Source organism: Triticum aestivum, chromosome 3D, assembly GCF_018294505.1.
Source record: "Triticum aestivum cultivar Chinese Spring chromosome 3D, IWGSC CS RefSeq v2.1, whole genome shotgun sequence".
NCBI lineage: Eukaryota > Viridiplantae > Streptophyta > Magnoliopsida > Poales > Poaceae > Triticum > Triticum aestivum.
Window position 1 is genome coordinate 164,484,121 of NC_057802.1, and position 18,625 is coordinate 164,502,745.

The following is an 18,625-nucleotide window of genomic DNA, read 5'->3' on the forward strand; positions in this document are numbered from 1 at the left end:
GAGAATACGATTTTGAGTCCCCTTCGATTCCGTCGTTTCTCTGTAACCTCGATCCACCGCGCCTCCCATATATATCTACCGTGTACCTTTCCACGCAACATATTCATCCTTGATCCAGCCAGCGCGCATCTTGTTGATACCCTACTTTTTCTCGGCGTGATTGTCCATCGGTTCCGGTCGACTAGGTAGCAAGCATGGAGCTCCCGATCCCGTAAGACTTTTTGTTCCCTCACTTTCCTTTGTCCCAGTTATTAGTACAATTCTCGTTTCCTTCGTCTTCTTGTCTTGCATCCATCTACCCATCTTGACTTATTAGCATCACCTTCAGTTCCGTTTTATACTTTGATTTGAGAAACACATTACTAGTACAACTCTAGAATAAGACCATCTACAGCCCGGGCACCCCATAACCTCCTAAATCGCCCGGACGGACGAACCTAATTATTGACCGGTAAAAAAAATTAGACGCCCCAAATCAATCTTAAACGGACAGACAATCCGGTCACTGATCGGTAAAAAAAACCCGACTTAAACGTCTTAAATTGACTTCAAACGCTCGAGCAGACCGACGCCTCTCATATCCAATCCAAATATGGGGTAGATATGATTGCCCGGCTGCAAACGGGTGCGTCCGCCACGTCGGATCCGGACCACGCCGGGCCACTTGACCCCTAATATATTCGTCGCCATCCGGTCTTCAGACCAAACACTGGTCACTCCACTCCACTCTACTGGGCCCGTTGCAAGGATTTGAGATGTGCTAATTGAGGTGTAATATAGGGTGTTGTCTGTCGTGCGGTGGACACGTCCGGAGCATTGCCATCGTGGCTTTGTACTCCTTTCATCTTAGAATAAGTGTCTTTGGTTAAGCGTAACTTTGTACAGTACTATGGAGTACTACAATGAATAGATTCACTATGTCTTAATCGCAAAAGAGGAAGTGAAAAAGAGACGGAGGAGTTGCACAGCCCGGTCCGGTCACGTACGACACGACGTGGCCCCTTTGCCCTTCCGATCAAGCGGTGGCGGTGTGTGGTTTTCTTCACCCATTGGGCCTGGACCAAAAGCTACGCTTCCCCTGTCTCTCCCCAACTCTACTACTCCAGGAAGCACCGACTGCACCTCCTGTGCCGGTGACTGAACCCTAGCAGCTCCATTTTCTCCCGCCGGCGCCTTCCTCTCCGCCCGGACGACGTGCCGGCCGGCCGCACCATGGATCGGTTGTCCCGCCGTCTTGAGGGACATCACCACGGATACGAAGGGGTTATTCCACCATGATTGCCACGGTCCAGACCGCGGTCCGTTCCGGAGCCTCGCCGAGGCACTGGCCGCGCTCAGAGAGTATGCGCCCAGGCCAAAATCGAGCCTGCCTGGACTGCTCCGTTTCCATAGCGCTGAGGCGTACGGGCAAGTATTCCCGCTGATGGGGGAAAGCCTGCTGTTTTGCACACCATGGTAAAAATAATTTTAGAATTTGTTCTGTTAATTTTCATGCTTGCTGTGGATTCAATTTCCGCTTTTGCTCTGATCGATTGATGGGATTCATTTAAGTTTAAGAAATGCTACTTCCATATATTTATTTATTATTAATTCCACTTTCTGTTCGTATCGATTGATGCAGGTCCGGTTGGAAGTATCATATGGCCTTGAAGGGTGGCTTCTTTCATGTCTATCCTCCTCACATTGGCGGGCCTTTTCGAGGCCTAGGTGAAGCTGTCGCTGCGATTGAGCGCCATCGGGCTTCCCTTGCTCCGCCGCCTGCTGCCCAGGCCTCCCTTGCTCTGCTGCCTGTTGCCGAGGCTTCCCCTGCTCCGCCGCCTGCTGCAGAGCCTTCACTTGCCGCGGCGCCTGCTGCCGAGCCTTCCCCTGATCCGCAACCTGCTGTTGAGGCTTCCCTCGCTCGACCGCCTTCTGCCGAGGAGGCTTCCCTTGATCCACAACCTGCTATTCAGGATTACTTTGCTCTGCCGCCTTTTCCCGCTCTGCCGCCTTTTCCCAAGGAGGCTTCCCTTGATCAACCACCTGCTGTTGAGGCTTCCCTTGATCAACCACCTGCTGTTGAGGCTTCCCTTGATCCACCACCTGCTGTTGAGGTTTCCGTTGCTTCGCCGGCTGCTGCCGCCGCGGAGGCTTCCGTTGCTTCGCCGGCTGCTGCCGCCGCGGAGGCTTCCGTTGCTTCGCCGGCTGCTGCCGCCACGGAGCCTTCCCTTGCTTCGCCGCCTGCTGCCGAGGAGGCTTCCCTTGCTTCGCCGTCTGCTGCCGAGGAGGCTTCCCTTGCTTCGCCGGCTGCTGCTGAGGCTTCTAATTCACTAACTTATGACTGGAGAGCAGAGGAACGAGAGAAAGGTCGCCAACTCAAGCTATATCTGTAAGAAAACTTGCCTTTGACATTAATTTTACCGCAAATTATATTTATTTTCATGCTTTCTGGTGGTCATATGGTACAACTTGTTTCTAATAGTTGAAGTCTTAATATAAGGCTCGTTTGTAGTATAATTGTATCACAGTTTTGTATTACTATTTATTCATTTATTATTGTCATGCCTAAGTCCACATATATTTGCGAAAGTTTAGAAATATAGCACTTCTAGGGATTTGGAGGACTGCTGGATCGCGGTGCCATGCTCATGGCCCCTGCACCATGCCAACTGTCTACAACTACATTAGGTCTTGCGTGGGGTTCCGTGTTATTCTACGTTCCGGGGTGCATCCCCTTCCAACACAGTTAAAAGTTCTTCATTTATAATCTTTTGCAAACATATATGATACATCTAAGTAAGTAGAAGTTCCAGCGATATATTTTCTCTCTCTGAAACAGATCATGAGAGTAACAGACATCGCTAATATTTTGAAGGACCATTGCAGGTCTCAGCTTGACCCTGATGAATGCTTACGATCTGTGAAGGCAACATTGGCTATGATGAAGAATCACCCTAAAAAGTAAGAAATTTCTCCTTAATTTCACGTCCAATTAAAAGTCTAATATTTCTTTCTCATTGATTGGACTTCGATTATGCAACATATATCTACCTATAACCTATGATTGTTAGGACCATGCCCACTGAAATTCTGACCCGTGTATGCAAATGAATCCCATTTTTGTTTCACCACTAGTGTCCCTCACTGGCATAATGTGGGTGTCTTTGTGCAACCCAGCTACATGGACGCTCTGCTTAGGCTAGTGTGGGATGTGCCTAATGCTAAATTATTCTCTCCACTAGCCGCGACTACTAATCATTGGTAACTACATAAATGAAATTAGCTATATATTGGTACATATTCTTCCCTATTAATTACATTTGTTAAATGCGAAGCAAGCCCCAAAAACTACATGATAAAAGCTATGCCCTCCGTCCCATAATACAAGAGCCACTAGTGTAAAAAACGTTCTTATATTATGGGACGGAGGGAGCAGTAAAATGGAGTCAATGCTTTTTCTATTTTATAGTATGTACATATAAAGTAGTATGTCTTATACAAATAGACGAACTTTTCATTGTGTATATCTATATATGAAATAACCTGTTAGTTATTGACGTTTTACACCATGTTCAAACTTTGGTTATGTATACGTGTTAGCGACCACTGATATCAATAATGCAAATGTTTTCTACTAGTTATATACCATGTTGTGATGCAGGGATAACAAGGCCGCTAAACAACCTATAGAGAAAAGTTTGATGGCTAGTGCTAGAGAGAAATTAAAACCAACAACTACTGATGATCCGGGTATCCTGGAAGCATGCTATCGCTTTGAAAGACTTATGGAGGAGAAAGAAGCAAGAAAAAATGGAATGAAATGGATGAAAAAGGAGGTTCTTCGAGCATTTGAAAACTATAAATCAGCAGATAAAGTATGTCCAATGTTCCCTCTAAAATTCCAATGAACAACTATTGTCATATGACTTTTTGCCTTTTAGCAAATCATCAACTTTTCGTAACCCTATTTATGAATTTGAGAATGCTTCTAATAAAATGATTGATGTTTCAGAATCTTGAGTACGAGGTTGTGATGATTCACTCCCAGTGTCTCATATTTGACACCTTCTCAAAATCATACCATCACTACAATTTTACAATGAGGACAAGACAGTCTCGGTCAAAGCATTGGAACTACCAGCAATTCTTTGCTGAAGCCAAATCCATGGAGGGTAAAACGCAGTACTTTTGCATCCCGCTGCAGCCTAGTGAGCATGGTACTTATCTCTTTCTACTATCACTGTCTTTCTTTTCTTAATGTCCTTTCTTAAATTTATATGCCATTATTAAATACTTTTGAACTCTTCTGAAAGGTCATTGCTTTGGATGCCGGAAGGTTGGCGTTTCTCTTAGACATCCCGAGAGTGGCGGCTATGAGAAGGGTAATTCAGGCTCTGGATTTCCATTTGACACTGATAGTGAGAGTGCTGACTGACTACTAGGTAATGTGTTGTTGTGTTACCCATGCTCCTCAGCGTGGTCTATAATATGCTGGGTTGATCATTAACTTTTCTACTTGTTATGAAAATATATTCAAAAAGTAACTGCATGGAACCTTTGTTGACAAATCCAAATAATGTCTGTACATTAATGGTCAAAGTTACAAACTTTGAATTCATGCACCACTATTAGGGGAAAACGGAGGGATTTGTTCTTACTTTTACTCTTATTAGTACTTTATATTGGCTTGATTTATTGTGTTCCGATTTGTTCTCTGTCGAAGCTTTTCATGGATAATATGTTACGTTTTGGAAACCAAGCTTTTGTTTGGCTGATAAGATAGCGAAGTGTTTCAAAGGCTATGTGCAAATTTGTCATCTTATTTGTATTTTATTGCCAGAGCTATATTCCGTACATGTGAGATGTGCTGTTAAGTCCAGGCTCCTAAGTTTGAAAGATCAGTCCAATAGTTTTTTTATCCTTCTGTCGAAAAAAAAGTATGGTTTCATGTTTGACTTGCTCCAAATATTGTTTTTGTGCAATCTACTCTTGTGCACATGATGGGATAATTCCAAGACAATGACGTTGATATTATGTTATTTTGCAGTGGATTTCCTCGATCGCGTGGGCGTCTCCACTGAAATTAATCTGATGCAAGATGATTCACATGAGTTCTTTTTAGGAAGATTTACATGAGGTTTTAGTTGACTTAATCTAAGTATTATGTAGTCGTCTGATTTACTAAATCATCTAGCCTACCTTTGTTGATTGGATTTGAGATAGCTTAACGCCCATGCCGAGCGGTCATCTAGCTTACCCTTGTATATTGTGGATTTGTGGAACCTTATGCTTGGATTTTAGGACATCTAGATTCATCTTATAGTTATTATGGACTAATTACATCCAATGGATGCAGTATTGTTGTTAATTGCGACTATATCCTATGTGTGTTTCTATATGTCAGAAGAGTGGTGCTAGTGATTTCTACATGTCTGCTATAGCGAGTCTCGTGTTGTATAATGAATGGTGGATTGATGGTCGAGCTCATAGTATGTTGTGTGAAGTGTTAATATGAAGAAACTGACTTGGGAGTCAATCAGAAGAAAGCTCGGCGAGCGTCGTGTTGTACTGTTTGGTTTTTTGCCATTTCCCATGATTATTTATTACTTCACGATTCATTTCCTAGGTGCCACATGCTGCTGATGTTTACTCAATTGCGGGATTATTCTGCAGATGTTTTCTTTCGACTACAGTTTTGCATCAAAGCTTCTCTGGCTGCACGGATGTCAATTATTCTTCGCAGTTTCATCAAATTTGATCTGCAACAACCTAATGTTTGCGATTATGTTAGGACCCATCAGGTTAAATAATGAGTAAATTGCACCATCAGTGCAACAACTTAGCGCGTATGCTCACTTTAGTGACACAATTTGAAGATGTAATCGGCTCATTGACAAAACTGGAAACGGTAAAATTGAGCGTGTCACAACTTGGCAGGTGGAGTCATGCTGCTAATCAGGTCATGTGATCGATGAGAGGGGTTTTGGCTATGCGCAGGCGGCTATTTGGCCCTTGGTTTTATACTCCATTAACTAGAGATTGGGGTGCAAGTATCTTTATGTTTTCTTGTTTAAGTTCAAGAGGGACGGCCTTTTTTTGACACAGTGGCCGTTGATAGCCCGGCCTATTTGGCTATTGTGTCTTGACAAATTATTCTGAAGTAACTTATCCTTCAACAATTAGCTTCCTCTTTTATCTCCATGAAGATGGCCATCGGCAGGGTCTTGACGTGCCAAAACATCCTCGAGTTTCTTTCATTCTAGACTTGCCACGAAATGAGAATGGCAAGAGATTCAAGACCTAGTCGGCGTGAGCCCCAAGGACAAACTAGATTAACCCACCAATCTTCTACCTCTGTCGTTTTGCCGGACCTCCGGGTGAATGTCAGCTAAACCAAGCCTACTCTTCACCATCGACCAAATTCTCGTTTTGAATCTGCATTTGAATAGCAAGCGGGCTTCATCTTTCACGGTGTTGTAGAGGGTGGCGAAACCCTAGCCGCCACCCGAGAGCCCTCCTTCTCGTCGCTCCCTCGCCGCCGCCGGAGGATGCAAGGCGGGCAAAGCCCCTTCCAGCGGACGGTGGCGGCGGGGCTGTCCCTTCCAGCGCTTGTCATCGGGGCGTGGAAGTTCTAGGGGTGGCTGCGTGACCCTGGCGCGGGCCGGGCGGTGGATCTGGCGAAGGCAGGCGGCGCCTGCAGCCTGCGCGATTCCCCTGCGGTGGAGGGCGCGAGGTGGTGGAGTGGAGAGCGGACGGCGGTAGGGCATCGTCCCGCGGTCTGAGCGGGCTGGATCTGGGCCCGGCGGGCAGGTGGCGGCGGCGGGGGTGTTCTGCTCACGTCCGGCTCTGGTGGTGGAGGTAGGCGGCGGTGGGTGGTGCTCTTCCCTTCGGCGAGTTCTGCGAGATGCCTGCATTTCCTTGCAGCATGTGCAGCACGGTTTGGTAATGCCCGCCCCGACTTGGTGTGGCTTTGCGAACCGGACTGCTCCGGCCTTCTCTTGGTGGCGTCGGCTGCATTGGGAGCTGATGGGGTGGGTTGCACAGATCCAGATGAAAATCTTGCAAAGACCTTGTCGATGCTGGCCGCAACGGCGTATGTGGGCGTCGCTTCCCTCCTTGGGGGTGCCGTTGAGGAGCCTGTTGCAACCCCACGGCTCATTTCTTCAGACTCCGGGTGAAAACCTTAGATCGTGCGTTGCCAGATCGGATGACTGTGTTGGTTCTCCATCACTTTCTCCTTGGAGACGTCATTTGTGGAGTTCTTGTGGAGGGCTGTCACGATGCGGCTGGCTGAAAGGGGAGGTTGGGTTCATGGGTGGCCGGCGGGGGCATGTGTTCTGTACATGGTGGTGGCGGTGGAAGTGCTTTGCTGATTCGGGACATGCTAAGTTCTGGTTCCCTCTCTAGCTCTGGTTGGCCTCCTCTCAGGGATGTTCGTGGCGGCGGTGAGGTCTCGGTCTTCGACGTCCTTCGAAGATGTTGCAGGCTCTTTTGCTTGGCATGGTGCCCAGGTTTGCTCATTTAGTGATGGTAGTCGATGTGACGCTAAGAGGAGGGGCACTGCTCGTCTCAGTGGAACATTGCCCTTCGGTGCCATCAACGACTTCCGTTCCGTGATGTCACCTCGGTGATGGGATGCCCTTCGACGGCGTTGCGACTCTCCTAGGTCTTCAAGTTCAAGAGTGATCGCTGGGAAGGCCGGGGACTTTTTCCTCTACATCGTCTCGATGTCGGGTATTTGTTCGATTGATCCAACAAGACTCCTCCCTTCTCTTCTCGGTTTGTTCCAGTTCTGTTGGGTGCCAGGTTCAAGGCTTGTACTGCTAAGGCATAGTTCGTTTCGGTTCTCTCTCTGTTCCCTTGTTCCTTCTGGTGGGTGTTGTGTGCTACATCTTGTAGTCGTTGCGTTGTATCTTGTTCTTTTTTATGATGAAAATGAAAATGGTTCAGGCCGGCTTTTGCCCGCCGTAGCAGCTTAAAAAAAAGAACCTAATGGTTCTGCAGGTTGCTAATCTATCTGGTAGTTCAACAACTTCGTACTTGTAGGATCGATAAGTATAGTTCAACAACTTCATGCTTGTAGGATCGATAAGTATGTCTAGAGGATGGGTGAAGAAACTACTAAGCCAAAAGATGGACTATTTTCTCAAATTTTAGTTTTCTTGGCAGTTTTAGGCTTTTTAATCAATCTATCAAGAATCCTACGCATGCAAGTCTATAAGAGTGTGAACACCGGAAAGTAAAGACATGAAGGTGAAAGTAAACAAGTAGAATTAGAGATGCGCAAACACGGGTTGGTTCGTTGAATTCTTTTTTCCGTGGTTCGGATAGTTGGCGCTATCTTACATCCACGTTGATGAAGACTCTCAAGACTAAGCTCGATCAAGATGCTTGGACGATGAAGCCTTTGCTTTGGCACCGTCGGTCGAGGGAGTATAGATGAATCCATCTGCAATGGCTTTGTCGGCGGAGGAGGAGGTAGCTGGAGCGTAGGAGACGTAGGATTGCAAGCAAGCCACCCTGGTCAACAAAGGCGAAAGGATTGGTATGGTCGACTACAGGGGGTGAATAGGCGACTATTTTTTTAACTTCTTTTGAAATTTGAAAGGAAACAACAAGAATATAGGTTATCTTGACATGAAGCTAGATGGACAAAATATATGCTAAGCTCAACAACAACAACATGCTAGAAAGACTAACACTTAAAGTAAGCTTGCAACAAATAAGTGGTGGCAAGAATAAACCGCAAGTGGTGACGACGATGTATCCCTCCTTTTGGGGGGAGGTACGTCTTCATTGGAGAGGTGTGAAGGCACGATGCTCACCAAGCGCTACCGTGATCAGCTTATTCTTCTCATGTCCTTGCACGATGCAATGTGCCACGATTTCACTGTGTGGTGTCCTTGGAGGTGGCAGCCGAAACCTTCACAAACAAAGTTGGGGCAATCTCCACAACTTAATTGGAGAAGCTTAACCACAATGAATTGTGGCTTCGAGATGACCTCTTCCGTCTAGAGTGCCACAACACCCAAGAGTAACAAGATCCACAAGAGAAAGTAGGGGGAATCAAATTTTTATGTTGGAAGTGTAGATCTAGGTCGTCTCCCTAAAATCCAAGAAGATCAACAACTTTGAGTGGCTAGGGAGGGAGATCGGGCAAGATTAAGCTTTGGGAAACAATGAAGGAGAGAGAGCAAAGAGGTGAGTCAACTTGGGGAAGAAGTCCCTCTATTTATAGTCCATCCCAAATCCAACTGTCATGCAATTTTTTGCACTAAGCGGTACTTTCGCTAGGGAGAGCGGTACTCCCACTTGGTCCCTTTCAGATAGCACTACGAATGCCTAAGCGGTATTACCGCTTAGAAACCTGGTAGTATCGGCTATTAAAAATAGTAGGTACTACCATAGTAGTACCGCCATCGTGTCGTGCGCAAAGCAATGGGGAATTAGCCCACTGTGATAGTTTTCCGGTACTTAACCCGGTAGTTTCGCTCCAACAAGGGAGTCATACTTTTGGTCAAAGGGACGGTACTACCAGCCCACTGGTAGAGCTGTAGTACATATGCCCCAAGCGGTACAACCGCTTAGGACATTAGTAGTACGAGCTAAAATACAATAGTTGGTACTTTCGTGGTACTTCCGGTCTAGTATCGTTGCCAAAGCAGTGGGGAATTATCGCACTGTAGTAGTAGGTGCGGTACTTGGCTCGGTAGTGCCACTCCAACAGAGGAGCGGTACTACCGGCCTAGTACGCGGTCAGCCTAGAACAGTCATCATAAGTATTGTTCCCACAAGGGGAGCGGGACAAGCGCCTACCACCGCGTTACTACATGGCGTACAAGAACATGCAAATTGGTAGAATCTGGATATCTCCTCGAAACATAGGAAGGTAATGTGGGTGCAATATTTATTTTGTGTATATGTTTTGATTCCACCCATACCTTCCAACGCATACCTGCTCATAATACTTAATAGTACGGTTTTCCTATGACCCAAAGAAGTAAAATTGCTGGAAACACCGTCTTCGTTCTTTTCCTTTCAGAGGGGAACCTAACCGTCTTATGCCACTTCCGAATATGCCTGTGTAGCTAAATCATACTATTAGAATGCAAATTGTGTTGTAATCAACACCAAAATCACTTAGGGAGAGAAATGTTCTTTCAAAAAGCCTAAGTAAGGCTACATGGTCAACAAGTCAAAGAAAGAAGATCACATAAAAGAATAAGTCAAAGATGAAGGTGAGAGAGTAAAGATTCCCAAGCCCGAGTTAGGAAATCTCCCTATGGTGTAAGGATTCCTCCTTTGTGAGCTTCAACCCACCACCCGACCCAACTAGAGCCACGTGGGCCAAGGACGGAATTACCTAGTTCTACCCTCACACCACCTTACTTCAATGGTAGCCTTGGTCATTTGTCAAGGACCCCTAGTCCATATAAGGCTTCACATGCGCATATAAATCGCTCACTCTCACTTGAATAAACTCAAAAGGAGTCAGTCTCCCCTTCTAGCTGAAGGAAATATGCCCTAGAGGCAATAATAAAGTTATTATTTATTTCCTTATTTCATGATAAATGTTTATTATTCATGCTAGAATTGTATTAACCGGAAACTGAGTACATGTGTGAATACATGGACAAACAGAGTGTCACTAGTATGCCTCTACTTGACTAGCTCGTTAATTAAAGATGGTTATGTTTCCTAACCATAGACATGAGTTGTCATTTGATTAACGGGATCACATCATTAGGAGAATGATGTGATTAACTTGACCCATTCCGTTAGCTTAGCACTTGATCGTTTAGTATGTTGCTATTGCTTTCTTCATGACTTATACATGTTCCTATGACTATGAGATTATGCAACTCCCGTTTACAGGAGGAACACTTTGTGTGCTACCAAACGTCACAACGTAAATGGGTGATTATAAAGGTGCTCTACAGGTGTCTCCGAAGGTACTTGTTGAGTTGGCATATATCGAGATTAGGATTTGTCACTCCGATTGTCGGAGAGGTATCTCTGGGCCCACTCGGTAATACACATCACTATAAGTCTTGCAAGCATTGTAACTAATGAGTTAGTTGCGGAATGATGTATTACGGAACGAGTAAAGAGACTTGCCGGTAACGAGATTGAACTAGGTATTGGGATGCCGACAATCGAATCTCGGGCAAGTAACATACCGATGACAAAGGGAACAACGTATGTTGTTATGCGGTTTGACCGGTAAAGATCTTCGTAGAATATGTGGGAGCCAATATGAGCATCCAGGTTCCGCTATTGGTTATTGACCGGAGACATGTCTCGGTCATGTCTACATAGTTCTCGAACCCGTAGGGTCTGCACGCTTAAAGTTCGGTGACGGTCGGTATTATGAGTTTTTGTGTTTTGATGTACCGAAGGTAGTTCGGAGTCCCGGATATGATCACAGACATGACGAGGAGTCTCGAAATGGTCGAGACGTAAAGATCGATATATTGGATATATTGGACGACTATATTCGGACACCGGAAGTATTCCGGGTGGTTTCGGAGAAAACAGGAGTGCAGAGGGTTACTGGAACCCCCCGGGAGAAATAATGGGCCTTAGTGGAGAGAGAGAGGGCTGGCCTAGGGAAGGCCACGCGCCCCTCCCCCTCTGGTCCGAATTGGACTAGGAGAGGGGGGGAGGGCGGCGCCTCCCTTTCCTTCTCCCTCTCCCCCTTCCTTTCCCCCTCCTAGTAGGAGTAGGAAAGAGGGGAGTCCTACTCCTACTAGGAGGAGGACTCCTCCTCCTGGCGCGCCATAGAGGGCCGGCCGGCCTCCCCCTTGCTCCTTTATATACGGGGGCAGGGGGGCGCCTCTAGACACACAAGTTGATCTCTCCCAACCATGTGCGGTGCCCCCCTTCACCATAATCCACCTCGATCATATCGTAGCAGTGCTTAGGCGAAGCCCTACGTCGGTAGCAACATCATCATCGTCATCACGCCGTCGTGCTGACGAAACTCTCCGGCGAAACTCTGCTGGATCGGAGCTCGTGGGACGTCATCGAGTTGAACGTGTGCTGAACTCAGAGGTGCCGTGCGTTCGGTACTTGGACCGGTCAGATCGTGAAGACGTACGACTACATCAACCGCGTTGTGCTAACGCTTCCGCTTTCGGTCTACGAGGGTACGTGGACAGACTCTCCCCTCTCGTTGCTATGCATCACCATGATCCTGCGTGTGCGTAGGAATTTTTTTGAAATTACTGCGTTCCCCAACAGTGGCATCCGAGCCAGGTTTATGCATAGATGTTATATGCACGAGTAGAACACAAGTGAGTTGTGGGCAATACAAGTCATACTGCTTACCAGCATGTCATACTTTGGTTCAGCGGTATTGTTGGATGAAGCGGCCCGGACCAACATTACGCATACGCTTACGCGAGACTGGTTCTATCGACGTGCTTTGCACACAGGTGGCTGGCGGGTGTTAGTTTCTCCAACTTTAGTTGAACCGAGTGTGGCTACGCCCGGTCCTTGTGAAGGTTAAAACAACACTAACTTGACGAACTATCGTTGTGGTTTTCATGCGTAGGTAAGAACGGTTCTTGCTCAGCCCGTAGTAGCCACGTAAAACTTGCAACAACAAAGTAGAGGACGTCTAACTTGTTTTTGCAGGGCATGTTGTGATGTGATATGGTCAAGACATGATGCTATATTTTATTGTATGAGATGATCATGTTTTGTAACGGAGTTATCGGTAACTGGCAGGAGCCATATGGTTGTCGCTTTATTGTATGCAATGCAATCGCCCTGTAATTGCTTTACTTTATCACTAAGCGGTAGCAATAGTCGTAGAAGCAATAGTTGGCGAGACGACAACGATGCTACGATGGAGATCAAGGTGTCGCGCCGATGACGATGGTGATCATGACGGTGCTTCAGAGATGGAGATCACAAGCACAAGATGATGATGGCCATATCATATCACTTATATTGATTGCTTGTGATGTTTATCCTTTATGCATCACTACAAAAAAAATACACTTCCGTGATGATACATGTTTGTCACAGTAGGTCGCGTTTTTTTTCATGCATGTACATCCATGACAAATTTATGACAGAATCAAGATAGTCATACCTGTGCTGTCGTAGAAGTGTTCCATGACATTACCAAAATTATCATCACGGAAGTGTCCACTTCCATGACGATAAATCACGCGTCACAGAAGTGCTTTCGTCAAGGGTGACCGACACGTGGCATCCACCGTAATGGAACGCCGTTAAGCTATCGGGTCCGGTTTTGGATCCGATAACCCGTTAACAGCCCCGACCAATGGGGATTTTCCACGTGTAAAATCATCATTGGCTGGAGGAAACACGTGTCGGCTCACCGTTGGGACAGATGTCATCCACTCATTGGACACAAAGCGCCTATGATACGTCGACACGTGGCACGACCCAACAGAGGCCCATTCATGTGAAAAGGCCGGCCCGTTTGACTTGGTCAAAAGGTGGCGGGCCGGCCCACGGCAAGCCTGCTAACAGCCTGTTCGCATATAGCCCATTTACAGCCCGCTAACCCAGGGCCCGTTTACGGCCTAACCGAATTAGGCCCAGTAGCGTCATCTGGGCCGTCCAATATAATTCCAGCCCGTTTTAACTTCCGGCCCATGTATGGCCCATGACGTCTTTCGGCCCATATGAGGCCCTTATTACTCTCGACCCATTAACGGCCCGTGGTAAAACTGGCCCGTAATGAACAGTGTATCACTTTATACCCATTAACGGCCCGTGGTGAAACAGGCCCATAATGAACATTGTATCGCTTTATACCCATTAACGGCCCATTATTCAGTTGGGCCGTTTCCAGCCCATGTTATCTTTCGGCCTTCTCGGGGCCCATTTATTCTTGGGCTCATTTCCACATTCGTTTACTTACGGCCCGTTACTGTCATTTTCTGCTTGTGGGCCGAATTCAGCCTGTGGTTACAGTCGGCCTGTTTGTGGCCCGTTAATATGTTGGGCCGTTTTCATAGCGTCATCAAAATACAGTCGATTAACGACGGCCCATGAACGGACGATTTCAACTCTAGCCCATTTACGACCATAATGTGGGCTTTTATTGGCCCATATTTGGCCAACCGATCATAATCCCGTAGAAGGCCCATTGATGATACGGCCCATAGAAGGCCCATTGTGTCTACGGCCCGTATAAGGCCCATTGTTTCTACGCCACGTAGAAGGCCATTGTTTCTATGGCCCTTAGAAGGCCCATGTTTCTACAGCCCGTAGGAGGCCGATGTTAACTACAGCCGGTGGGCATCAAAGTTCGCCACCAGTTTAAATATAGGGAACACCCTACACTATACAAAAATGGCTTGCTGTTTTCTTCAGCCGGTGGCTGCACGTTAAGAACAAATTTTGTATCGCACCAAAACAAATTACAACTATAAAACAAAAGGAAGGTTGGCATAAAAGTTAACCGTCTAGCAGATAAATGCACCACCAGAAGTTCAGAAGCTCGGTTCATTTGACCTGACTGTTACGTTTGCATGTTGTATTGTCCGATGGAGCACCATAACCTTCGCCTTCAGTTCTCCTAGACTCCTAAACAACATAGCAAATGTCTGATAGTCTGGTTTCAAAACCATGCATATCTTGGCAACATCGAACAATGTCTCTCCTTGTTTCACAAAGGGTCTCTGTTAGGGAATGGACTTGTGTCTGGAGCGCAGATACAACATTATTTTGAGCTTGCATATCTTGACCATGAGGCAGTTTGGACGAGATTGCCTTAACAACCAACCCAGTATTACGCATGAACGTGCTTTTGGCGCTGTTAGTGGACATGTACTGACCCACTGCAGCAAGAGCTAACACTGCGGTTATAGTTGCCTCGCCACCTTCAGAAGGTGGCGGTTCCACCATTTTTTCCATAGCTCACTGAAAAGTTGTGGTTTTACATTAGTAGTACCAGAACAGAAGATATTAAGGAGGCAGCAAAACCAAACAAAATAGCTTTGGTCTATATACAGAACTTATTCTGGTGAACCCATGTAAAATAATAGTTGTATTTTATTGCAAAGTACATAATAAAACCAGGTTCCAAACATATGACCATGTACCATCGCTAATGTATTGTCTATTTCTTCACATTGTATTGAGGGCTAAGGATAAAGAGACGAAGTTTATAATACGGTAAGCATAGTATGACATCATTCATATCACAAAACAACTGAGAATAGACAAACAAGCAATTGTAACGTTGTGTGGGCAAGTCCAGCACAGAACTAGATTACAGGTCAAGATCAAAGGAACATCACTCCTCTCTTTTAAACCTTGTAAGGTGCAATGATACGCTAAGACAATTGTGTATAAAATTGAAAAGAGTAATAGACATTGGCTGCAAACCATGCAGTTCAAGGCACAAGTCAGAGTAAGTAGTAGTTAAAAGGCATGAGGATTAAGGACTTACAACAGCGGCTTTGACTGGTGTAGTCATGCCCTTCTTCTTGCTGGTGTGACAGTCCTTGAAGATTTCCACATCATTTGGTTCAGGTACTTTCTGGTCCTTGCGGGCTTTCTTCTGCATTTGGAACAAGTCAATATAGATCTGATAATATGGTACAATGAAAAGAGTGAAACATCAGCTAATTACAAGAGCCTCGCAGTGTGCAATATAGCTACGAGATCTTGCCGTGTGTTGGAATTTCACTTTCGTACGGTTAGCCTTGTTCTTTGAATAGTTCACCTACAAGAAGATAGATTTGTGTGGCACATGCGTAAATAGGACTTCAACATGTGATCTGATGACATATATATAATGTACCTGATACTTCGGATTGGACCAGTGTTTAACGAGGCCTCTCCAGTCTTCATCAGATATATTTTCCACTGGAGATGTTTGGGCAAGTTCACCGTTAGCCTTGCCTTCAAAGTGAGTTTTCCTCAAGTTATACCGATACTGTCGCAGAGCAGACTTGAAAACATGGGTGCAAGCTTGTCTGGTTGCATCATCTTGGCTATCCAACTTGAACCTCATCTGTTGAAAATTATGGGAGTCTCATTATCAGCAACCTAGAAAGTATTGGACAGAGCAAGACGATATTACTAGTTTCCATACATAACCATACTTACAGATAAATGGTCGAGGAAGGTGTTGAACTGGGTTTCGTCTTTGTCATTCCTGTACTGAATCCATGTTGGGAGGATACGTACATGACACCTAACAGCAACCGCTGCCTCTGATACTAACTTGGCTGACTCTGTAGCATCACGTGGCCTTTTTAAACTGCCTCAAAACGGATCTCCATTCTTCCTCCTCTAGATTTAGTTAACCTATCGAGCATTATCCCTGATGTTTGTTTCCTCTTGCGCCTAGGTGCTAGTCCAACAACAAACATAGGAAGTGTCGTGGAATTGTCACGGCAGATGTCCTCATGCAAGGACTTAGTCGTGGAGCCATCGCCGCTAGGAAGCTTAAAGGGGTTAAACGGGACAAGGAACACGAGGGTTATACTGGTTCGGCCCCTTACGGTGAAGGTAAAAGCCTACGTCCAGTTGAGGTGGTATTACTTAGGGTTTCGATGACCAGGGAGCTTAATCGCTATGCCCGGCTCTCGATCTATTGTCTCTCGTCCTGAACCGCCGCCGGGTCGTCCCTTTACATAGAGAGGTTGACGCCCCGCGGCTCTCAGAGTCCCGGCCGGCTTATAATAGTATCCGGCTCGGACTCTTAACTACTCTTGCCTTACATTACAAGTCTTGCCATAACGGCGGTTTATCACTACGGGCCTTAAGCCGCCTCCGGGTCTTAAGCCCACTATTGATGCGCCGTCCTCTAGCCTGGTACTAGGCTTCACGTGATGATCATTATAATGTAACCCGGCCCCTCCTGGGCGGGTTCTAATGGTTATATCCTCAACATTAGGCCCCAGATTGATTTGAACCGGTTCATGTCAATCTTCAATCCCTTTGAAAGAAAATCTTCCGGCTTCTGCTTGTGCGAAAGTTATAACCCGCCGTGACGTCATCTTCTGGATTCCTGGTAACCCGCCATGACGTCATCTTCCATTAAATTCATTTTTTATTCTGTCATATCCCAACGGATCTTATCTTTAATTGCCATCCCGAAAATTGAGGCGTTTCTATGGCGAGATAATCACGTCTTGGCCTCCTCGTTTCTCGCACCCATTTATCAGCCACGCTTATAAATAGGCCCGGCCCGTAAGCCTTCATTCACTCCTCTCCTCCATCGTGTTCCTCCTCTGACGCCCGAGAGCTCGAGCTCCGCCGCCGCCGCCGCGCCCCTTGTCTTCCTCAACCTAGGCCGCTGCATCACCCTGAACTGGTCCAGAGAAACGGCGGCGACCTCCGCATCTCATCAGCGCCAGTAAGTCCTTGCACCTCCCTACAGTAGATTCGCATTAGGGTTCTGTCGTTCTTCCCCTGTTCTTCGTAGTTCATCTCAAGTTCTTCACAGTTCCGCCACCGCGACCCCTTTTGATCGGAAAACAGGGTAGAACTCCTGCGGTAGTGGTTTCGCACTCATTTTTATGCTAGTAGATCCCTTTTGTCCGCAGAAAGACCTCGTTCTGAGCTCATGAAGTTCTTTGTATCAGCTTTCTAGATCTAGAAATCTTTCCTTTCTAGACGATCGTTTGATCCAAAATAATTACTGCGATCTGTGAAACTTGTTTGTGCCTCACTTAGTCAAAAATTGCATCTGTTAGCTATGGCGGCTCATATCTCCGGCTTGAAAGAGGCCATGCGCTGTGAAATTTCCGGCTCATTTATGATAGAGTTTTAAACAACTTGAATTACTCATGATGCCCACAGCGGCTTAGATAACCCGACACAATTAGCCATATATCATTAGGCCCCTTCATAAGCCGCCATCTTGAATACTGAACTGTAATCATCCTCCGGCTTATATTTGAACCGGACATTTCCTTTTGTCATAGGCTTTCGTCTTTCACAATGCCGCCCAAGGCTCCCAAGGCACCCATTACGTGCAACTGGATGAGATCCAATGTTACTGATGATGCTTTAGATGATTTCGTGAAGATGGGTTACCTGCCTAAGAAGGAGGTCATGTCCTATCGTGCCCCTGACCCATCGGAAAGACCTCAACCAAGAGATGGAGAGGTTGTGATATTTGCTGATCACATGAGCCGGGGTTTTGCACCTCCCGGCTCAAAATTCTTTAGAGACGTTCTGAACTTCTTCGATCTGCGACCTCAAGACATTGGACCCAATTCCGTGTCAAACATTTGTAACTTTCAAGTGTTCTGCGAAGTATTCCTTGGAGAAGAGCCTAGCCTACTGCTCTTTAGGGAGTTGTTTTATCTGAACCGCCAGAACGAGTGCGCCAACGGGCCTAGCTTGGAACTTGGTGGAATTTCAATCCAACGACGGAGAGATTGCCTCTTTCCTTATGCTGAACCGCCAAGCCACCCAAAGGACTGGAACCAGACATGGTTCTACTGCCAGGATATTTCTCCGGCTGATGAGAACCCTCTGCCCGGCTTTCGCGCCCTACGTCTGGAGTCAAATCACCCCCTGCCAGACAAGCTATCTCAAGCTGAGCGACAACCGCTTATCCCCACCATCAACAAGATCAAGGCTCTTGAAACGGACTTAACGGTGTTGATCTGGTCCGGGTCTGGATTGCTTGGCGGGT

The 18,625-nt window shown here is 46.3% G+C and overlaps 1 protein-coding gene across 2 annotated transcripts; it reads left to right on the forward strand.

Annotated features, from left to right (window-relative positions):
* The first annotated feature begins 63 nt into the window (after positions 1 to 63).
* On the forward strand, positions 64 to 5,408 carry LOC123078058 (translation initiation factor IF-2). 2 transcript variants are annotated; one of them, XM_044500446.1, is made up of 7 exons: positions 64 to 211; positions 1,622 to 2,368; positions 2,866 to 2,940; positions 3,641 to 3,854; positions 3,992 to 4,196; positions 4,293 to 4,421; positions 5,027 to 5,408. In XM_044500446.1, exons 1-6 carry the CDS (start codon positions 195 to 197, stop codon positions 4,412 to 4,414), a joined length of 1,380 nt encoding a protein of 459 aa, XP_044356381.1. In that variant the 5' UTR covers positions 64 to 194; the 3' UTR covers positions 4,415 to 4,421; positions 5,027 to 5,408. The 2 variants fall into 2 exon arrangements, with proteins under 2 accessions (XP_044356381.1, XP_044356380.1); XM_044500445.1 differs by lacking the exon at positions 64 to 211 and adding an exon at positions 1,018 to 1,455.
* The last annotated feature ends 13,217 nt before the right edge of the window (positions 5,409 to 18,625 follow it).